The following is a 20,191-nucleotide window of genomic DNA, read 5'->3' on the forward strand; positions in this document are numbered from 1 at the left end:
AGTGTGTGCTATAAAGTGTGGGGAGTGGGTGCTACAGTGTGTTTGTTTAAAGTGAGTGTGTGCGTGTGGATGTGTGTGCTATGTGCGTTTGATGGTTGTTGTTGTGTAGTGTTCATTGTTCGTTGAGCAGCCTGATGGCCTGGGGATAGAAGCTTCTTCTGAGTCTTTCTGTGCTCACCTTGAGACTCCGGTATCGCTTGCCTGACCGCAGCAGTTCAAAGAGGCAGTTGTTCGGGTGACTGGAGTCTTTAATGATTCTCTTAGCCTTGCCCCTGCACCGCTTGTTGTAAATGTTCTGGAGGGTGGGGAGCAGGGGAGGAAACTAACTTTTTGGCTTACCAGCCAACTGGCGGGTATCTGATTTTTTTTACCAGCCAAATAGATTTTTTACCAGACAAAAAAAATCGCTAATTGTGATAATTACTTCTTTGTACGTCTTCGTCTAAATTGATTTTCAATCATAGTAAATTAATCACACTGTCTCTACTCTTCAAAATATTACATCATTAAATCACATATTAACATGAAAGAGGGAACTATTCTGGACTGGGTTGGGCTGAACTGGGCAGTGAAAGATGCTGGGTTGGGCTGGTCTAGGTTATACTGAATGATGAATTGAAAATGAATTGAAAATGGGGGACCATGATGTAAACAAGACGAAAGTCTTTCTCTGGTCTGCATCCCCTTAACAATTGCATGTATTGAGCCGTACTGTACTGTACCCATTCTGCAATCTGTTAAATAAAGTTTTCATTCATCACAGCTCAACTACTAGGAATGTGTGTCTGACTCTTAAGTGCAGGAAATATTCATCAGAAAGGGGGGACATGATGGAGGGAATGGAAAGAGCAGGTTTGACAGGAGCAGGGTTGAAGGGATTGATTGATTGAAAAGTTTATTAACAGATTGCAGAATGGGTACAGTACAGTTCAATACATACAATTGTTAAGGGGATGCAGACCAGAGAAAGACTTTCGTCTTGTTTACATCAGGGTCCCCCATTTTTAATTCATCATAACATATTGGAGTGTGGAGGAAGTGTACAAGGCATTAAGCAAACAGGACTGAAATGGGGGACCCTGATGTAAACAAGACTAAAGTCCTTCTCTGGTCTGCATCCCCTTAACAATTGTGTGTATTGAGCTGTACTGTATTGTACCCATTCTGCAATCTGTTAATAAAGTTTTCAATCAATCAATCAATACTGGGTTGGGCAGTGAAAGAACCAAGCATTTCACTGTAATGTAATAGCTAAATAAAACAACTTGAACTTGACTTGTTACATTTGCACTCTGGTTGTATGCCAAATGTATTCTGGTTGTACTGTACTTGTGCTGTAAGATGACAATACATTGGAACCGAATCGACAACGCTAGGGGTTCAGCAGGTGTGTTCTGAATGCCAAATATGACAACATCACCGTTGTGAAGGGCATATGGGCGAGTGGTGATATGCTGGGAAACCCGGTAATAATAAAATGTCACTCGGCTGCATTTAAGCAAAGCCGCTCAGTATAGTCGTCCACTATGTTGAACGCGCGTTATGGTAGCTTGTTACATGCTAGGTAGCTAGCCGGCTAATTCTGGTTGACTTGTCATTCTCATCCGACTCGAAGGAGACGCGTCGCGTGCTGTTGTTCGCCCCCATGTCAGACCGCACCGATATCCGAAAGCGACGACTCTACATGCAATTATTTTCATCCACTCATGTGTTTTTGTAAGTTTGTCTACGTTGTCAAGCCGGCTGCCGGTGGCAGGAGTTAGTAGGTCTGCGCGCAGTGGTATGTCCACTTCCCCTAGATGGGCGTCATCTTCTAGAAAACGAGTGTTCATTGGAGGAGCTTAGAGCGCATCTGTACAACGATGATGTTCATTGGTTATGGTCTGATTATTATGTGGCGCAAATGGGAGGAATCAAGGGGGGAGTCAGAGTTCGGTTTGTGTCAGTGAGCGAATCAGCAGATTGCAGAATGATTTTTTTGTTTTGTTTTGTAATTACTAGTACTCGCCAGACTGGCGAGTGCTCTTCATGAATTACTCGCCAAACGTAAAAAATACTCGCAATTGGCGAGTAAAGTGGCCTAATTTCCTCCCCTGGTGGGGAGCCCCCCTCCAATTGTGCGTTCGGCTGAACGTGTCACTCTTTGTAGTCTGCTTCGGTCTTGTGCAGTGCTATTCCCAAACCAGGAGGTGATGTTGCCAGTCAGGATGCTCTCTATTGTACATGAGTAGAAGTTCTTAAGGATCTTCTGACTGACTTGGAACTTCCTTAGGCGCCTGAGGAAGTAGAGGCGTTGTCGTGCCTTCTTCACAACACTGTCAATGTGTGTGGTCCATGTCAAGTCCTCGGATATGTAGGCTCCGAGGTACTTAAAGCTGTTGACTCTCTCAACCGGTGCCCCGTCGATGCTGAGGGGGCTGTAGTCCTTGACCCCCGACCTCCTGAAGTCCACAATCATCTCCTTTGTTTTGCTGACGTTCAGGGAGAGGCTGTTTTCCTGGCACCATCCCGCCAGGACCTTGACCTCTTCCAGGTAGGCCCCCTCGTCGTTGGCAGAGATCAGGCCCACCACCACTGTGTCGTCAGCAAATTTGATGATTGTGTTGCTACTCCGCTGAGCCACACAGTCGTGTGTGTACAGTAGGGATGCCCCGATCGATCGGCCACCGATCGTTATCGGCCGATAATTAGTATAAATATGCGATCGGGGAATTCCGATAATTAGTCATATTCGCCGATCGCGGAAACTGATCAAGTGGATATCTCACTCGCTTGTCTCAGACGCACAGGACCTGCAAACTGCTCCTCCTCCCTAGCCCCGCCCGTACCCGTGTAGAGTTTGTAAACACAGAGGAGGCGGACCTCCTCTGCTGAGTCTAGATAGTGCATTCGACCTGAGCTAACGTTAGCTACCTAGCTCTCGTTACTGTTTAAACAAAATTACCCAGTCAACTATTCACTTTTAGTAGGCATTGTCTAACGGTATTTAGCCGGCTAGCTACTGATAGCTCCGGATATCAACAAATGCCCCAGAAGTCTAGTGGTCCATGTTGATATCTCCGTTAGCTTGCGTTAGCTGACGTTAGTTCACCGTTCAAAACGAAATGTCCGATTGAACTAAATAGTTGTCTTAACGTCATCTAGCCGGCTAGCAGTAGCTACAGATAGCTCCTGATATCAATGTCTTATATCAATGTCTTATCAATGTCTTATAACATCTAGTCGGCCAGCTACCGATAGCTCCTGACATCAACAAACGCTCCACAAAGTCTAGTAGAGACGTGTATGCTACCCGTTAGCTCACGTTAGCGCAAGTTAGTTCACCGTTCAAAACGAAATGTCCCATTGAACTAAATAATTCACTGAGGCGTTGTATTAACGTTATATATCCGGCTAGCAGTAGCTACAGATAGCTCCTGATATCAATGTCTTATAACACTGATTCGATGCGTATTCGAGCTGAGGGCTTGCTGAGCACAGTTAAGTAACGTTATGCCAATAGGGTCCAGGTGCAGCGCCGGAGAATCCTGGCCGTAGCTCTGCTCGAGGCTACTCGAGTATAGGTCCAGGTGCAGCTCCGGAGAATCCTGGCCGTAGCTGGAGGCTACTAGAGTACACACAGACAGTGGAGCTTGTTGCGTGGTGGCGATGTCTCGCAGATAATACAAGTACAAGTCTAATTATATAATATATATATTTTATAAAAAAAAAAAAAAAAAAAACTTTTTATATAAAATAATTTTTAATTTCTTTTTAATCAAAAACAATCGGTATCGGATCGGTATCGGCCGATATGGCTCACGACGATCGGTGATCGGTATCGGTGGCAAAAAACATGATCGGGGCATCCCTAGTGTACAGGGAGTAGAGGAGGGGACTCAGAACACAGCCCTGGGGGGCCCCTATGTTGAGGGTGATGGATGAGGAGGTGCAGTTGCCTGCTCTCACCACCTGGGGTCTGCCCGTCAGGAAGTCCAAGACCCACTGGCAGAGGTCATAGTTCAAGCCCAGGTCCCTGAGCTTGGCTATGAGTTTGGAGGGGACTATGGTTAGAGTTGTTCCGATACCGATACCAGTATCGGAAATGCCGCCGATACTGCCTAAATTGGCAAAGGAGTATTCCAAGTTAAATCACAATGTCACCAGTAACGTTACAGTCTTCTATGGTCTTTCCATATACCGGTAACTTATGCTAGCTAACCTAGCTCACGTTAACGTAGTCATTGCACAATTGCACGTCGCGTACACAATTAATGAGATGTTGCGGACAGCCATATCGGCGACAATGTTTAGCTTTTAGTGCCAAATGATAAGAGTCTGAGGCGGAGTCTCAAAAGAGAATGTTGAATATTTATTGTGCAAAAATCACAACAGTTCCTCTGCTACTTCACCGGAGCCTTGACTGAGTAGGGTATATCTGCAGAGCCACTTGGTAACGAGTGCAAAGCGAGTGGATCTAGAGTAGGGTATATCTGCAGTCCTGCAGCCCCATACTCATTGATTAATGATACTAATACAAATCTATACAATCACCTGTTGAATAAATACCATTACTTTCTAGTTATTACTAAAAAACAGTATATATAAAACAGTATCTGTAAAAAAAAAAATATATATATATATATAATTTTTATACTTTTTTTTTTTTTTTTTTTTATGTTACTGGTATCGGATACGTATCGGTATCGGCCGATACCCAAAGCTTAGGTATCGGAATCGGATCGGAAAGGAAAAAATGGTATCGGAACATCTCTAACTATGGTATTGAATGCCGAGCTGTAGTCGATGAATAGCATTCTCACATAGTTCCCCTTCCTCTTGTCCAGGTGTGATGCTGCTGTGTGCAGCACATGGGCTATGGCGTCCTCCGTGGACCTGTTGGAGCGGTATGCAAATTGCAGGGGGTCCATGTTGATGGGGAGGGAGGAGCAGATGTAGCCCTTTACTAGCTTCTCAAAGCACTTCATGGCTATGGAGGTGAGAGCTACAGGGCGGTAGTCGTTGAGGCAAGCAGGCTTGGATTTTTTGGGTACAGGGATAATAGTGGACTTCTTCAGGCAGGTGGGGATGACAGCCTGTTCTAAGGACAGGTTAAATATGTCAGTGAATACCGGGTCGGCACAGACTTTTAGGACGCGGCCAGGGATGCCGTCCGGTCCTGCTGCCTTCCTGATATTCACTTTTTTAAAGGTCCGCCTCACCTCATGCTCTGTTACCCTGAACACTGAGTCTCCATCAGCAGCAGACCCCCCCCCCCCCCCCCCCCCCCCCATTGCCGTGGCTTGTGGGCTGGTGTTGTTATTACTAGGGATGCACGATAATTATCGGGCCGATATCAGCAATTATGACGTCATCCCGATAAACTCTATAACGTTATTGATAGCTCCGATAACATATAATAAATTTTTTGGTTAAAAGAAATCCGGTGTGGGTGGATTTGGATGAAGGGCGCTTGTTTTTATTATAGCCTCCTCCCGTTTTGCCAGTACTGTGGTAAAACTGATAGCGTGTGGTTTAGGAACAGGGAGTTTTTCACAAATCCAGCGCTCCCTTTCTTGGCTGTGACGTAGTCAGTCACGTTACATTCGGAGACAGACAGTCGATCTGCCAATTACGTCCCACGGCTTGCACCCACCTCTTCTTCTTACCACCAATCAGAAGCTCTCGTTCGTTTATTTACCTCCGGATTGTCAGCCATTACTCTACTCGGAGCTAACGTTATCTCCCCGCCAGCCACATTGACAAGTACCAGCGCTTATACATTTACTGGCAAATGTCTTGTTGCACTGTGGCAACGAGCGTTGTCAGCATCGACTTTAGTAAAATAGACCCAGACTTTTGAACATTTCGTTCTGTCCGGTCTGTCCGTCTGTGTGTGTGTGTGTGTGTGTGAGTGAGTGAGTGAGTGAGTGAGTGTGTGTGTGGGAGGGGAAGAGAGGAGAGAGCACAGCAGGCAGAGAGCACAGAGCTCCCCGCGCAGGCAGACACACAGGCAGGAGAGAAATAGACAACTGCCAACAAGATTAGTTTGCGACGTTTAAATTCCTCAAAAAAAAACTCCATAATTTCTCGAGTACCGATAGCAGTACCGATGACGTCGGAGCTTATAAATAATAATAAAAAAAAAGAAAAGATTTGATAAAAAAAAAATATATATATATACAGTTAAAAAAAATATTATAATACAATAAATATCGGTATCGGCTTGAGGAGCATAAAGTTATCGGTATCGGTGTCAAAAAATCAATATCGTGCATCCCTAGTTATTACCAGCATCAAACCTCGCATAGAAGGTATTGAGGTCATTTGCTAAGGAGATGTCACTGTTCAGTTTGAGGGAGGTGCCTTTGTAGTCTGTCATCGTTTTGAGCCCCTGCCACATGGCTCTGGAGTCAGCCTGTTCAAACTGGAGTTCAATTTTATCCCTGTAGCGCCGTTTTGCCTCTGTCACTGTCCTCCTTACGTTGTATCGCGCCACCTTGTGGTCATTCATGTTGCCTGCCACCAGGCCGTCGTTGTATGCTTTGGTGTGCGCTTTCAGAGCTTCACGGACGGATTTGTCTACCCAGGGTTTTTGATTTGGGTAAACTCTAATTGTGGTAGTGGGGATTGTTTCTTCCACCAAAGTACGAACAAAGTCCAGCATAGGGCTGGGCGATATAACGATAACTATCGCGATAAATTATTTCCTCGAAATAAACATGAAACGTGGTCGCAAAGTTTCGATATATCGATTTTCCAAGCTTGGATATGAGCACGCACTAACAACCAATCGGTGAAGGAGATGGCCGAGAGCGAAGGAGACCAGGAAGGAGACCCAGCGCTGCACCTCTGGGTAGAGAGGTAGGACTCACTCAACAACAAGGCTTGCTAGGCTAACTAGCTTGCACGGCAATGTTTTATATATTTACGTGCCGACTATGTGTGCGGCGTGAATTCTGAGGCCACGTTCATAGTAGTGTGTGGTATACAGTGGACGTCGTTTCAATATATTGTGGCGGAAGAGAGTATTTTAGTGTCATATTTATTACACTGCCATGAGATACTCCGCTTGTCGGCTAACTTCTAACGTGCGCGGACTGATGACGACATCAACTCGACTCGAGACATTCGCAGCAGCATAATAAGACAACAGGCTGGCTAGGCTAACTAGCTTGCACGCCGATGTTTTATATATTTACGTGCAGAGTATGTGTGCAGCGTGAATTCTGAGGCCACGTTCATAGTAGTGTGGGTATACAGTGGACGTCGTTTCAATATATTGTGGCGGAAGAGAGTATTTTAGTGTCATATTTATTACATTGCCATGAGATACTCCGCTTGTCGGCTAACTTCTAACGTGCGCGGACTGATGACGACATCAACTCGACTCGAGACATTCGCAGTCTCGCATTCGCAGCAGCATAATAAGTTAATTAAACTTGACATACATTATATCGACGATAATTATCGATATCGAATTATATGAAAATAATTTTATAATTTTATCGCGATAACGTTTTTGGTCATATCGCCCAGCCCTAGTCCAGCACTGTCTCCGTGTAGACATTAATGTTATCTGTGTCGCGGAACACGCTCCAGTCTGTGCACTCAAAACGCAGCCTGGAGCGTCTCCCCCGACTCCACATCCCATTTCTGCACCTCTCGTGAGACTACAGGAGTGCTCTTGATTCTTTGTTTATATTTTGGTGAAAGAAAGATGGCCGCGTGATCAGACTTACCAAAGCCACTAGCAGAATGAGCCTTGTAGCCACCCTTGAATTGCGTGTAACAGTGGTCTAAGATGTTACCGCCTCTGGTGTTACAAGTCACATGCTGTTAGAAGTCAGGCAAAACCTTTCTCAGATTGGCGCTAGGGCTGGGCGATGAAACGATAACGATAACTATCGCGATAAATTATTTCCTCGAAATAAACATGAAACGTGGTCGCAAAGTTTCGATATATCGATTTCCAAGCTTGGCTCCGTTCAGCCTCGGCTCAGCACACTCACTAACAACAACCAACGTTACGTGATGACGTGACGTGCATACGCACAACAGCTAACAACCAATCAGTGAAGGAGATGGCCGAGAGCGAACGAGATCCGGAAGGAGACCCAGAGTTACTAGGACTCACTCAACAACAAGGCTTGCTAGGCTAATTAGCTTGCACGGCGTTGTTTTATATATTTACGTGCCGAGTATGTGTGTTTTGAATTCTGAGGCCACGTTTAAGTAGTGTGGGGTATACAGTGGACGTCGTTTCAATATATTGTGGCGGAAGAGAGTATTTTAGTGTAATATTTAGCACATTGTCATGGAATACACCACTTATAAACAACAGGCTTGCTAGGCTAATTAGCTTGCACGGCGTTGTTTTATATATTTACGTGCCGAGTATGTGTGTGTTTTGAATTCTGAGGCCACGTTTAAGTAGTGTGGGGTATACAGTGGACGTCGTTTCAATATATTGTGGCGGAAGAGAGTTTTAGTGTCATATTTATTGTCATGAGATACTCCGCTTGTCGGCTACTGCTAACGTGCGCGGACTGATGACGACATCAACTCGACTTGAGACATTCGCAGCAGCATAAGAAGTTAATTAAACTTGACAGACATTATATCGACGATAATTATCGATATCGAATTATATGAAAATAATTTTATAATTTTATCGCGATAACGTTTTTGGTCATATCGCCCAGCCCTAATTGGCGCTATTGAAATCACCCACTACTACAATGGCGGCATTAACGTTCGCTGCTTGGATTCTATTTACCTCGTCGTGAAGTCTGGAGAGCGCGACACTATTGCTGGCTTGCGGTGGAATATACACTCCGACCAGGATGATCGCCGTTAACTCCCTCGGGAGGAAGAAAGGACGACACTTGATGGTTATATATTCCAGGTCGGGGCAGTAGTGGTTCGATAATTCCTTCACGTTGGCTGGATCGCTCCAATTGTTGTTAAACATGAAGGCGATACCTCCTCCACGCTGTTTGCCGGACTCTGCTGTTCTATCCTTGCGGTGGATGAAGAAGTGATCGGCCGGTTGGATGGCGTGATCTGGGGTTCCTGGCGACAGCCACATTTCAATGAAGCAGAGAACATTGCAGTCTCTAACGTCTCTCTGGAACATTGCTATCTATAACGTTGTTGTGCTCCCGTCCCGACGTTAGCTATAGGCTAGCTATCTATAACGTTGGTGTGGTCCCGACATTATCTATAGGTTCGCTATCTATAACGTTGGTGTGGTCCCGACGTTAGCTATAGGCTAGCTATCTATAACGTTGGTGTGGTCCCGATGTTAGCTATAGGCTAGCTATCTATAACGTTGGTGTGGTCCCGACGTTAGCTATAGGCTAGCTATCTATAACGTTGGTGTGGTCCAGACGTTAGCTATAGGCTAGCTATCTATAACGTTGGTGTGGTCCCGAGTGTGGCGGGGACGGCGGAGAGAGGCAGCACTTACTTTCCCCCAATGATGACGCAAGTTGTGATATTTAACTAGCTATGTATGTGCATTCAAATTCACTAACGTTAAAATAGTGTTATAATAACGTTAAATGTTCGCTCAAATAACGTTAGTTTTAAGTTGGAGAAGGGCATATATCCCACAACGCATCACTCTTAACACTTTGAGTGCCAGCCACGGCATAATATGTTATTTCATGCCAACCGTTGAGTGCCAGAAACGAGAGATGCCGTTTTTTAATCGTTATTTTTTTTATTAGCGATTTCCATTCATATTTCATCAATCTAGCCTCACGTTACCACTGGCACTCTCTCTGAGCTAGAATTGGGAAAATACCGCCCCCTATCGTCTCTCCGGATGGTATTGCAACCTTTGGATTGGACTGAATGAAAACGCATGGAGAAAAGAAAGTCCGGAATCCACATTTTACTTGTCAGGCATGTAATCCAAGCCGATTGCAGTCTTTGTGGTCCATCAGAACAGCGGAGAATATGTGTTTCGACCACCCAGCGTTGGATCAATAAATGCAGGGCTGTACGCTAAGCTTTTTCACTAGGGGCACACTTTTTAAATAACTATTTTACCATTATAGTAGGGCTGGGCGATATGGCCTCTAAATGATATCGCGATATTTTGACATTTCCTCTAAAGCACTTAAAAATGCTTGATTTAACCCTTTGATGCATACAGTCACGCCAATATGATGATTATAATAAGTCCCTGCAACATATGTTTGCATTATTAAACCATGAAGATGCTTTAAAAAATAATTTAATGAAAATGTACTAAGAGTAGTCTACTGACACACTAATAAAAAAAATTATTTACATCTAAGACAATTTATATAAAAACTCTTGGGTGCCTTTTACACAGTACTGTGTTTTCTATCCACTTTAGCCAAACACACACACATATATATATATACACACACACTACTGTGAGAAAATAATAATCACACAGACTTAATGATTTTAGAATATTTCAGATAATGAAATTAAATGTTTATATCATCAACTATCCAGTTAGTATTTATACTGTGTGTAACATTTGGCTACTTTAAATCATTGAATGTAGAGAGAGAGCGAGAGAGAGAGCGAGAACGAAAAAGAGAGCCAGCCCCCCCCCTTCGGGTTTTGTTCTAGGTTCGCGTTTTGATCGTCTAAGCCAGTGGTTCCCAAACCTCTCCTCGGGGCACCCCAGCCGTTCCATGTATTTGTTAAATTCCACCACCAGCACACCTGATTCGACTAATAAAGGGCTTGTTAAGTTGAATCAGGTGTGCTGGTGGTGGAAGTTAACAAATACATGGAACGGCTGGGGTGCTTCGAGGAGAGGATTGGGAAGCACTGGTCTAAGCTGCCGTAGGTGATGACGTCACACTCGAATGTAAACAGGAAGAGATGGAGATGCCTGGAGACACACGGAGATGGAAATTGAATGATATACAGAAATGAATAACCAATAAATATGAAGTTATGTTTAAACTTCTGTTGTCAAGCGTTGTCAATATAACCCACCCCCTTTCCTCACGAATGGAACTAGTCTTGTGGAGTCCGCTTTGACCGTTTTCCAGGGTTAGCAGAGATCGCTAGTTAGCTTAGCATAATCCTAATGGATACCTTGGTTAGCAGCTACCGTTAGCTCATTGCTCGTGTCAATTAAATTGCATGTTATTAAAGGTCCGCGCTGGTCTGTCTAATGAAATTACAACCGCAACATTATATTGCACTGTACAGCCCTGGTTGTAGGCTAATGTTTTACTACAATTTGTATGGATTAATTTAGGACTGAAATGCGAATGAAGGGTTGAAATCACCACTTGCAAGCTTGCCCCCAGATATTATTTTAAAGTCGCATGGACCAAATTAGGGGGCAATTTGCGATCATATCATCGCAATGTACAGCCCTGAAACGCGATCGAGATTTGGAATGGCGATCACCAGGAATTGGAATAATCTTTTTGGAGAACATCTGATCTGAGGTAAGGAATCTATTTTACCAGTCTTGGGATAATCAGAGCTATTTTCACCTATATATCAGCGTGTGCCATATGTGTGTGTGCTGATCAGGAAATGGATAATCGATTTTTCAGCCCGCTTCTATAGCGTGCATAAGTACACATATGTGTCACCTCACAGCGCTTTATGCCAGATCTCTACATTTTCATTTTTCAGATTATTCCAGATTGCTAAAGTACAGAATCTAAGCTTTCAAATGATGTGTCATATGTTGACATCTGAGAATGTTTTGAACACGATGTGCCCAATTATAACTTCTAAAACTGGCTGTGTTCTAGATTTCCTAAGAGGTGAAAAGGTGTCTCAAAGGAAGGCAACTTTTCACACTTCAGACAGTTTCAACTGGGCGTCAACAAACCCCCCTCCAGCAACGCCCCTCACCTGAATAACATTAACATAATTAAGTGCTGCTGAATCAGAGTTCTCTCTCCTCAGGACCCCTGTCTCTCCAGGACCCCCTATCTGGACTGTATAGGACTGTGAAGCTATGTACCCCCCCCCCCCCCCCCCATGCTGCTTTGACACCAGAATTATTGTTAAATCTATGTCACAACGAGAAAAAGCAACAAAGTCCTCACTCAGTGGCATGGGCCTAATGTTATGTAGCTCTGCAAGCTGCTTACACACTGCTTATCATATCACTCCTAGCTACACATACGCACGGTCCTCATGTCATGAGGTGATGAGCATCTTAAACTATCTGGACTCAGTGGTTAAGAGGTGATGCAGCATCTTAAACTAGCTGGACTCAGTGGTTAAGAGGTGATGCAGCATCTTAAACTAGCTGGACTCAGTGGTTAAGAGGTGACGCTTGGAGGTCAAATTCAAGAGATGAGAGAGAGATAGAGAGAGAGACAAGAGAAAGAGACAGAAGAGAGACAGGAGAAAGGAAGACAGAGAGCAGAGAGAGAGCATCACAGACTGATACATAGCCAATGAGCCGTTAGCCTAGAAGAAGACACATTTTGACCTTTGACCTATTTGAAATTAGTACAAGCATTTAACATTCAATCTGAAATGAATTATACCGTCAGATCTGATCTGGATGTATGAAGTTCTACTGATGGACACCTGTCTTCTCAAGTCAAAAGCCACGCTGGTTGGGCTGAGTTACAGAGCGCCCAGTCACAACGTGCTCCATGACTGCTCTCTGATTGTGGTGGAACAGAGAGTGTGTACTATTAGGATTCTTTAATACTGATGTTACCCATGTATCAGATTACTATCGACTTCATTTTAGTGTCTGACAAAGTCAACTTATCTCCTAAAGCTGTGATTAAAGCATTACTTTATCCATTGGGCAAGAAATGTTTACAGGAAGGGTTTTTTCACAAGATTATTAATGTCCGCTCTCTAAGAGCTATTCGGTGCTCACTCAGAGTTCACTTGGAAAAGTTGAATTGGTCTCAGGTCACTAATACCAGAGATGTACAGTAGATGAAGCAGAGGGTGTTTTTAAATATCTGTTTTTGCAGGTTGTGGATAAAGGCAAATCAGTATCAAACAGAAAACTAGACAATCCCAGTGATGAACCAAATGATAAACATGTCAGTAGCAGGTCAAGTCAAGATGTTAGCCAACACGGGTGCAACCGTGTCAATACTAAGCGTTTAAAACAAATAAAATGTTAAAGATTCAGGTAAATCAGTCACGACTATGAGATCGTTAGAAACTAGAGAAGGCTACAATTCCTGAATAAATTGTGTGGACTTGCAAGCTGAAAGGCATTATCAGAATACTTGAAGACAACATAAAGTAAAGATGAAGTCTGAAGTATGTATTTGAAGTAGAATGTATAATACAGTACATTTTAGAAAGTATCAAGTGTATTTCAAGTAGAATGTATAATACAGTACATTTTAGAAAGTATCAAGTGTATTTCAAGTAGAATGTACTTCAGGGTTGAAAGAAGAGAATACATAGTAAGGGTACTATGATAAGTAGTACTAGCAGTACAGAATCAGTACACAGTAGGAAGCATAGCAAGGATGTTAGAAAGCATAGGAAGCATGTTAAGATGCATAGGAAGCATGTTAAGATGCATAGGAAGCATGTTAAGATACATAGGAAGCATGTTAAGATACATAGGAAGCATGTTAAGATACATAGGAAGCATGTTAAGATGCATAGGAAGCATGTTAAGATACATAGGAAGCATGTTAAGATACATAGGAAGCATGTTAAGATGCATAGGAAGCATGTTAAGATACATAGGAAGCATGTTAAGATACATAGGAAGCAAGACAAGATACACTAGACGACTAAGGACGACTAAGCATCTTAAACTAGCTGGACTCAGTGGTTAAGAGGTGATGCAGCATCTTAAACTAGCTGGACTCAGTGGTTAAGAGGTGATGCAGCATCTTAAACTAGCTGGACTCAGTGGCTAAGCGGTGATGCAGCATCTTAAACTACACACACACACATGGACCCTGCATCCATACACTTTCGTCTTGTTTACAGCTCTCCGCCTTGCTATCTGAAACAATAGCTATCAATATAACGTTAGCAACTTTAACTTGCTAGCTAGCTAACGCTAACGTTAATGTAGCATGAGCTCGCCGTAATAACACAATAAACGTGACATGGTTGGACTTGTGGTCGGCAGAAAAACTTGGTGTAGTTTTATCAAAGATGCGGAATTGTAAACATGCTACTGTAAACATAAACAAACATTCTTAAACTTACCCATGCAGACGCATCTCGACCGATCTCAGTTAATTCCGTTGAATAGCGCGGTGTTTTCACCGGTGAGCAAGACTGAATCAACTGGTTTAACAACGTTCCTGTACTCGTTCATTAGATCCAATGCATTCATCTCTTTCTGATCCAGAGTGCTAATCCCATTGAAAGTGTAAACAGCCAGTGCGTCGCTTCAAACACTCCCCCAATGTAAATCTCTGCGGGCTGCAGGCTAGGTTTGATTCACATGCAAATACAGTAATTACGCCCCCGTTTCATTGAAATAAAGTCCGTGAACAACCTAAATTTAAACACAGGTTTGACACTATTTTAGATATTCTAACTGTTCGTTTTTATAGTAAACAAGTACTTATACATTCAATTTATAATAATGTGAAGAAAAGAAAAAAACACATAAAAAAAAAAGAGAAAACTCTACAAGGTCTAGCCGAGAAAGGGGCGGGCCGAGTTGTGGTCGCAAGCGCTGCTAGGTGACACATATACTATCGATAATCTAGCGTTTATTTGAAAACAATTCATAAATAGGCCGAAAAATGACAACGTGTTTTGTGTATTCCAGTAAAGGGCGATTCATGTGGAATCTTTATTTTTTTCTGAACGTTTCAAAAAACGAGCGTTTTTCAAAATGGTATAAAACGGAATAAAAATAAAAATACGTTTCGACAATGTTGACTGCAAACAAGTCATTGATAAGCGACGGTCGTATTAGACACATAGCCATAATTTAAGATATAGTTTATCCGTTCACAAATGTGAACGCTCTGTCATTGAATAGAGCGTTGGCACTCAACAGGGTATCTAGGGCACCCCCTGCTGGCAATCAAAGTGTTAAAGGTGCAGGCAACACCCTAATCTACTGTTGAGGGACAAATGGATAGATTATCAAACATGTTTAAAATAGTTTCGGGACTCCTACGACCTTCGAATTTTTTTCTAATCACGATCGCGGGTAAACTTGCATGTCTTAATAATAAAAAAATATATATACAGGTATATAAAAAAAATTTATAAAAAAAAATTAAAACCTTTTTATTTTTTTTAATAGAAGTGCGGTACCACCACATCCCGCGGTGATTAGCCACACACACAACCGCGGTATGAGAATGTCATACCGCGACAGCCCTATCAAGACTGCTTTGCCTTCTCTGTGCTGTTAGCATGTATCAAGACTGCTCAGGGCGGCTAGGTGGTGCAGTGGGCAAGGCGCTCACCACAAATGCAGGAGATGCTGGGTTCGAGCCCAGCTCTCCGCATTGCATTCAGCTTTGCTAGTCGTTCATACTAATACATTTGGCAGTATTAGGGGGTGGGAAGCTGATGGGTGGGGATCGGACGTTGTGGACAGCGACTCCTACAGGTCGGTTGGTGCGCCTGCGCAGTAGAATCAGGAAGCGACGGGGTCGGCGTCCCTCCAAAAGCGCAGACCCCCGACGCTGAAAGATCGCGCTGTGCAGGTGAAAAGATGCGACGGCTGCTACCTCGAGTACCGGAGGGGACTCGTGCAATGTATGGCTTCGTCCACATTACAGCCGGCTTGTGGGAGGCATGGCCAAACAGCGTTCGAGACAGGGGAGGGTAGAATTGGACGATACGAAATTGGGATGGGAGAAAAATAGAAAAATGGGAGAAAAAGTTGATAAAAAAAACAAAAGACTGCTCTGCCTACTCTGCTGTTAGCATGTATCAAGACTGCTCTGCCTACTCTCTGTGCTGCTAGCATTTACATCCATTTACAACACGTCTTCATTGGGCTGTAGCATAAATGTATTAATTTAATTCTATAAATCAGAAATCCAATGGGAATGACAAACTTTTTAAACTAAACTTTTATATGATGTATGTGTATACTAATTTGTCTTGAATAGCTGTCCTAAAGCCTGCTGTTAGTATTATAAACCAGACATATTAGCATAGTAGGTACGTAACTGTAGTAATATAGGCAAGGTAGATTACTTGGTAGCAAAGTGCATAATAGTAAAAGACAGTATGAAGGTTAGTATTTGACTATATTGAAGTATTTGATCAAATTTGCCGGGTTCTGTGCTGACTGGTGGGTAGTTTGTCCCACCATTGTAAAGTGAGGACCGAGAATTTGCCTGCTTCACTTTGCGAAGCACTTATGATGCACGGTTGCAATACATCCGATCGTGGTTTGCTAGTTCTTTTTTTCCGTATCACATTAACATCGTGTTAATTAGGGAAGGGACAGTTGGCCTTCGATAGCTTAGTTTAATATCTAAGCCCTCAGAATGTTCAGTTCATCAATTTTTCCAGCCACCCTTTTGGTCCATGGCTGAGCGGTCATGTGGGACTGCCCTGTCCCGTCCGGGGGCCTGCTGGCTCAGCACACGGCCATCTCTTGGCCCGGACTGGCCGATCTCTCTGCTGGTACTTGTTTCCCTGGCTGAGGCGTCATGGCACATCTCTGTCTTGTGACAGGCCTCTACTGTACCTCCACAAAGAAGCTCCCAGTGCAGCCTGCCACGGCCACTCAGCGAGGCTGACAGTTGGCCAGTGAGACGACATTAAGCGCAGCCTGTCGTTAGCGGGCGAGTGAGAGCCTGCCAGGAACCCACCAGACAGAACTAATGTCCCCTCTTTTTCACTCTCCACTCCCCGCTACCTTCTCCCAGACAGTCAATTTTGTCTGAATGCAACTTGTTTACGTCATTTCTCTTTCGCTGCCCGCCTGTGTTCGCCACGCCGTGCTTAGCTTGTAACGTGCGTTGAACTCTTGTTTTGCAGGTCCGTCGGCACGTCAGCGTGGAGGCTGGCAGAGAAACCGGTACAAGACACGCACCTTATCACCGTCGACGAGAAGCTGGTGAGGAATCCCTCCCTGTGAAACACGGGCCTGTTGTCTGTCTGATGTAGCATCGTCCAATTAGGCCGCTCTGCTCCGACGGCCGCTGCTGGGTCACAGTGTCTGGTCGAATTTCAGTTTGCTGAGCGAATTGTTAAAATTCCAACCACATCTTACCTTAACACTTTCAGCGCCAGCCGCTTTAGCCATCCTTGTACTCATTGCGCCACTGCTGTAAGAGATAGGGATTTTCACTGTGCCTTGCAGGGCTATATCTATATTCTATATTATAGCTATGAAGACAATACTATGGCTCATTTCACATTAACTATCCCTTGTTCAACATGTGAAAAATAATAATTTTTTTCATGTATACGTTTGCGTGTTATACCGTGGTGAATATTGTATAGTTTCAGAGTGATCCTGGCTAATTCCTGGTAACTGTTATGGAGCGATATGTGGATTTTGCTAAAAGGGTTCACGTTGCTCGCCTGGACACGCTACTATTTCCAAATCAAAGGTATATAATAGGTATTATGTTTCATCATGAATGCATGAAAGGGGGTGGGGGGGGTCGTTTTTTGATGCTTTGATCGTCAGCAACGGCATACGTTTTGGAGTAAGTTACATGATCGTTGTGATCGATGTGAAATCATTGTTGGATCAAAGTAGGATTGATGTCATATAGTCCTTACCTTTACTAGGAGGTATCCCAAAAAGAATATTCCAATTGTCTGATCGCGATTTCCAGTATTGATGTCGATCGGGTCCCTGACATGAAGTGGCACAAGATATGCCTCAAGTGTGCTGAACACGTTTCGAAGTGGTCGGATGAAGCGATTTACTTGGCTTGGTCTAAATTCTCCACCCGGACGAAATTAGATGTGACACACAGTGTGAAATAAGGTTTCAAAGGGTGGGCGATACTGCCACCTAGCAGGATGCGGCCGGTATTGCACTCTCTGGATCTCAGAATGATTTCCTATGGTAACACCGAGGTCCGTGAACCTGTAATGAATAAAAGAAAAAACTGCCAAAACCCGACTATACTCGCGTCTGGCGCCCATTGAGTTAATATGGGACATTAACACTTTGAGTGCCAGCCACGAGAATCTCGTTAGTTCATGCCATGCGTTGAGTGCCAACGACGAGAAATCTAATTTTTTAATCGTTATTTCTTTTATTAGCGATTTCCATTCATTTTTCATCAATCTAGCCTCACGTTACCACTGGGACTCTCTCTGAGCTCGAACAGGGAAAATACCGCCCCTATCGTCTCCCGGATGGTAATGCACCCTTTGGATTGGACTGAATGAAAACGCATGGGGAAAAGAAAATCCGGAATCCACATTTTACTTGTCAGGCATGCAGGGGGCGAAATTAAAGCCCACCACCCGCCATTGGCGCTCAGTTTTTACGCTTGGCGCCTCCCACTGAGAGGTCTGCCCGCCACACGGCGGGCAATGGTCATGTGAAAACCGAAAATCATGATCCAATTCTTAGCGCAGTTCTCACTCGCTGTCTCAGCACAGACATGCAGTGCACCGCGCACTGCTGCTCCTACCCCTCCCGCACCTGTTTCTGTATGCTGCATGTAAACAGAGGCTATTGCCTCGACAGTCACCGTGACATTAGTCTAGTCAGAGGGACCTCCGTGAGCTAATGTTAGCTACTGTTACAAAATGACCCAGTCAACTATTCACTTTTAGTTTAATACATGAGGCATTGTGTAGGGATGGGTACCTTTCACATTTGAACCGGTACCGGTACCGGTACCTGTGAATTGATTTTTGGTTTCTCACCTGTGAATTTTTTTTTGGTTTCTCACTTGATTCGATACTCGGTAGTACCGACGTGTTTCGGTTCGGTACCTCAAAAGTACCGAATTCGGTACCCATCCCTAGCATTGTGTAACGTTATCCAGCCGGCTAGCTACTGATAGCTCCCGACATCAACAACTGCTCCAGCAAGTGTCCAGTGCATAATACCTCCGTTGGCTAGGTAGCTCATGTTAGCCCACGTTAGCTCACTAGTCACTACGAAATGTCCCAGTAAACTAAATAGTTCAGAGGCGTTGTCCCAACCAGGGTTTCCGTTAGAAAAAATTGTTGCCGGCCTCAGTGTCCGGTAGATTTCAATCTACCGGTCAAATGAGAGAAATTCCGGTCAGAGTTTATTGAGCTTAAAAACAATTGATAGGCAAAATAATGACAACAAAACAAAAGAATGACATCATCAAGGCATGTAGATTTATAATATTTTTACTTAAAACTAGGCTACTTTTGCGTATAAAGTCATTATATTCCAAATAAAATAAGTCCCGAGACTCGTGCTGCTGCCGACTTTAAATCAAATAGGTGTCTGTGGGCAGTCGCCCGACATTAATAAACAACAGTCTGTTATAATCACATTTTTATGAGCTAACGAATTCCGTTATATTGGACATTTGTATTAATTATATCAAGCAAAGAACTGAGAAATTTGGCAGAGAGACGGCAACATTATCGTGGGTTTGCGTGACGACTCTCTCTCTCTCCACCTCCCAATGACTTATTTGTGAGAGTATGTCGATGCAGAGCAGCAGATTCAGCTGTTATTGGCTCTTTTCTGGGGACCGCACAGCAGCGCCCCCCACCCAACATTGAATTGAAAATGGCTGAATTGGAGTACTGCTGGAGTACTGCATTGTGCTGCTGCTTCTCCGGCTCTGCAGCTTCACAAAAGTTCGCACACCCAGCACTAAGCTCTCGCTGACAACGTCGTTGTCATTATTAGAAGCAACGATGAAACAAATGTAATGATTGTTTCGTTCATCGCATAGGCTATTTAATTTTAGCCTATTTTAATACAATTCAAATAATCAAATTGTGCTTAGACTCAGGGAATTATTTTCACCGGACATTAAGACCGGAGAGATTAAATATGTCGGACTTCAACAGATTTTGCCGGTCAAATACCGGTAATTACCGGCTAACGGAAACGCTGGTCCCAACGCCATCCAGCAGTAGCTACAGATAGCTCCTGACATCAATATCCTGTGTTTCAAGCACCCAGCGTTGGATCAATAAACACGATCGATATTTGGAATGGCGATCAGGAATTGGAATAATCTTTTTGGAGAACATCTGATCTGAGGTAAGGAATCTATTTTACCAGTCTTGGGATAATCAGAGCTTTTTTCACAGATATATCAACGTGTCTGTGTGTGTGTGT

The 20,191-nt window shown here is 43.7% G+C and overlaps 1 protein-coding gene across 1 annotated transcript in view; it reads left to right on the forward strand.

Moving 5' to 3' along the window:
• Positions 1 to 20,191, forward strand: part of ndufs4 (NADH:ubiquinone oxidoreductase subunit S4) — a 121,384-nt gene that overhangs the window by 26,751 nt on the left and 74,442 nt on the right. Inside the window, exon 2 of the mRNA XM_084308075.1 lies at positions 16,921 to 16,999. Within this exon, the coding sequence (XP_084164201.1) occupies positions 16,921 to 16,999 (79 nt within the window). The remainder of the gene's footprint in view (positions 1 to 16,920; positions 17,000 to 20,191) is intronic.

This window comes from Notolepis coatsorum (assembly GCF_963971535.1).
Source record: "Notolepis coatsorum genome assembly, chromosome: 2".
Classification (NCBI taxonomy): Eukaryota; Metazoa; Chordata; class Actinopteri; order Aulopiformes; family Paralepididae; genus Notolepis; species Notolepis coatsorum.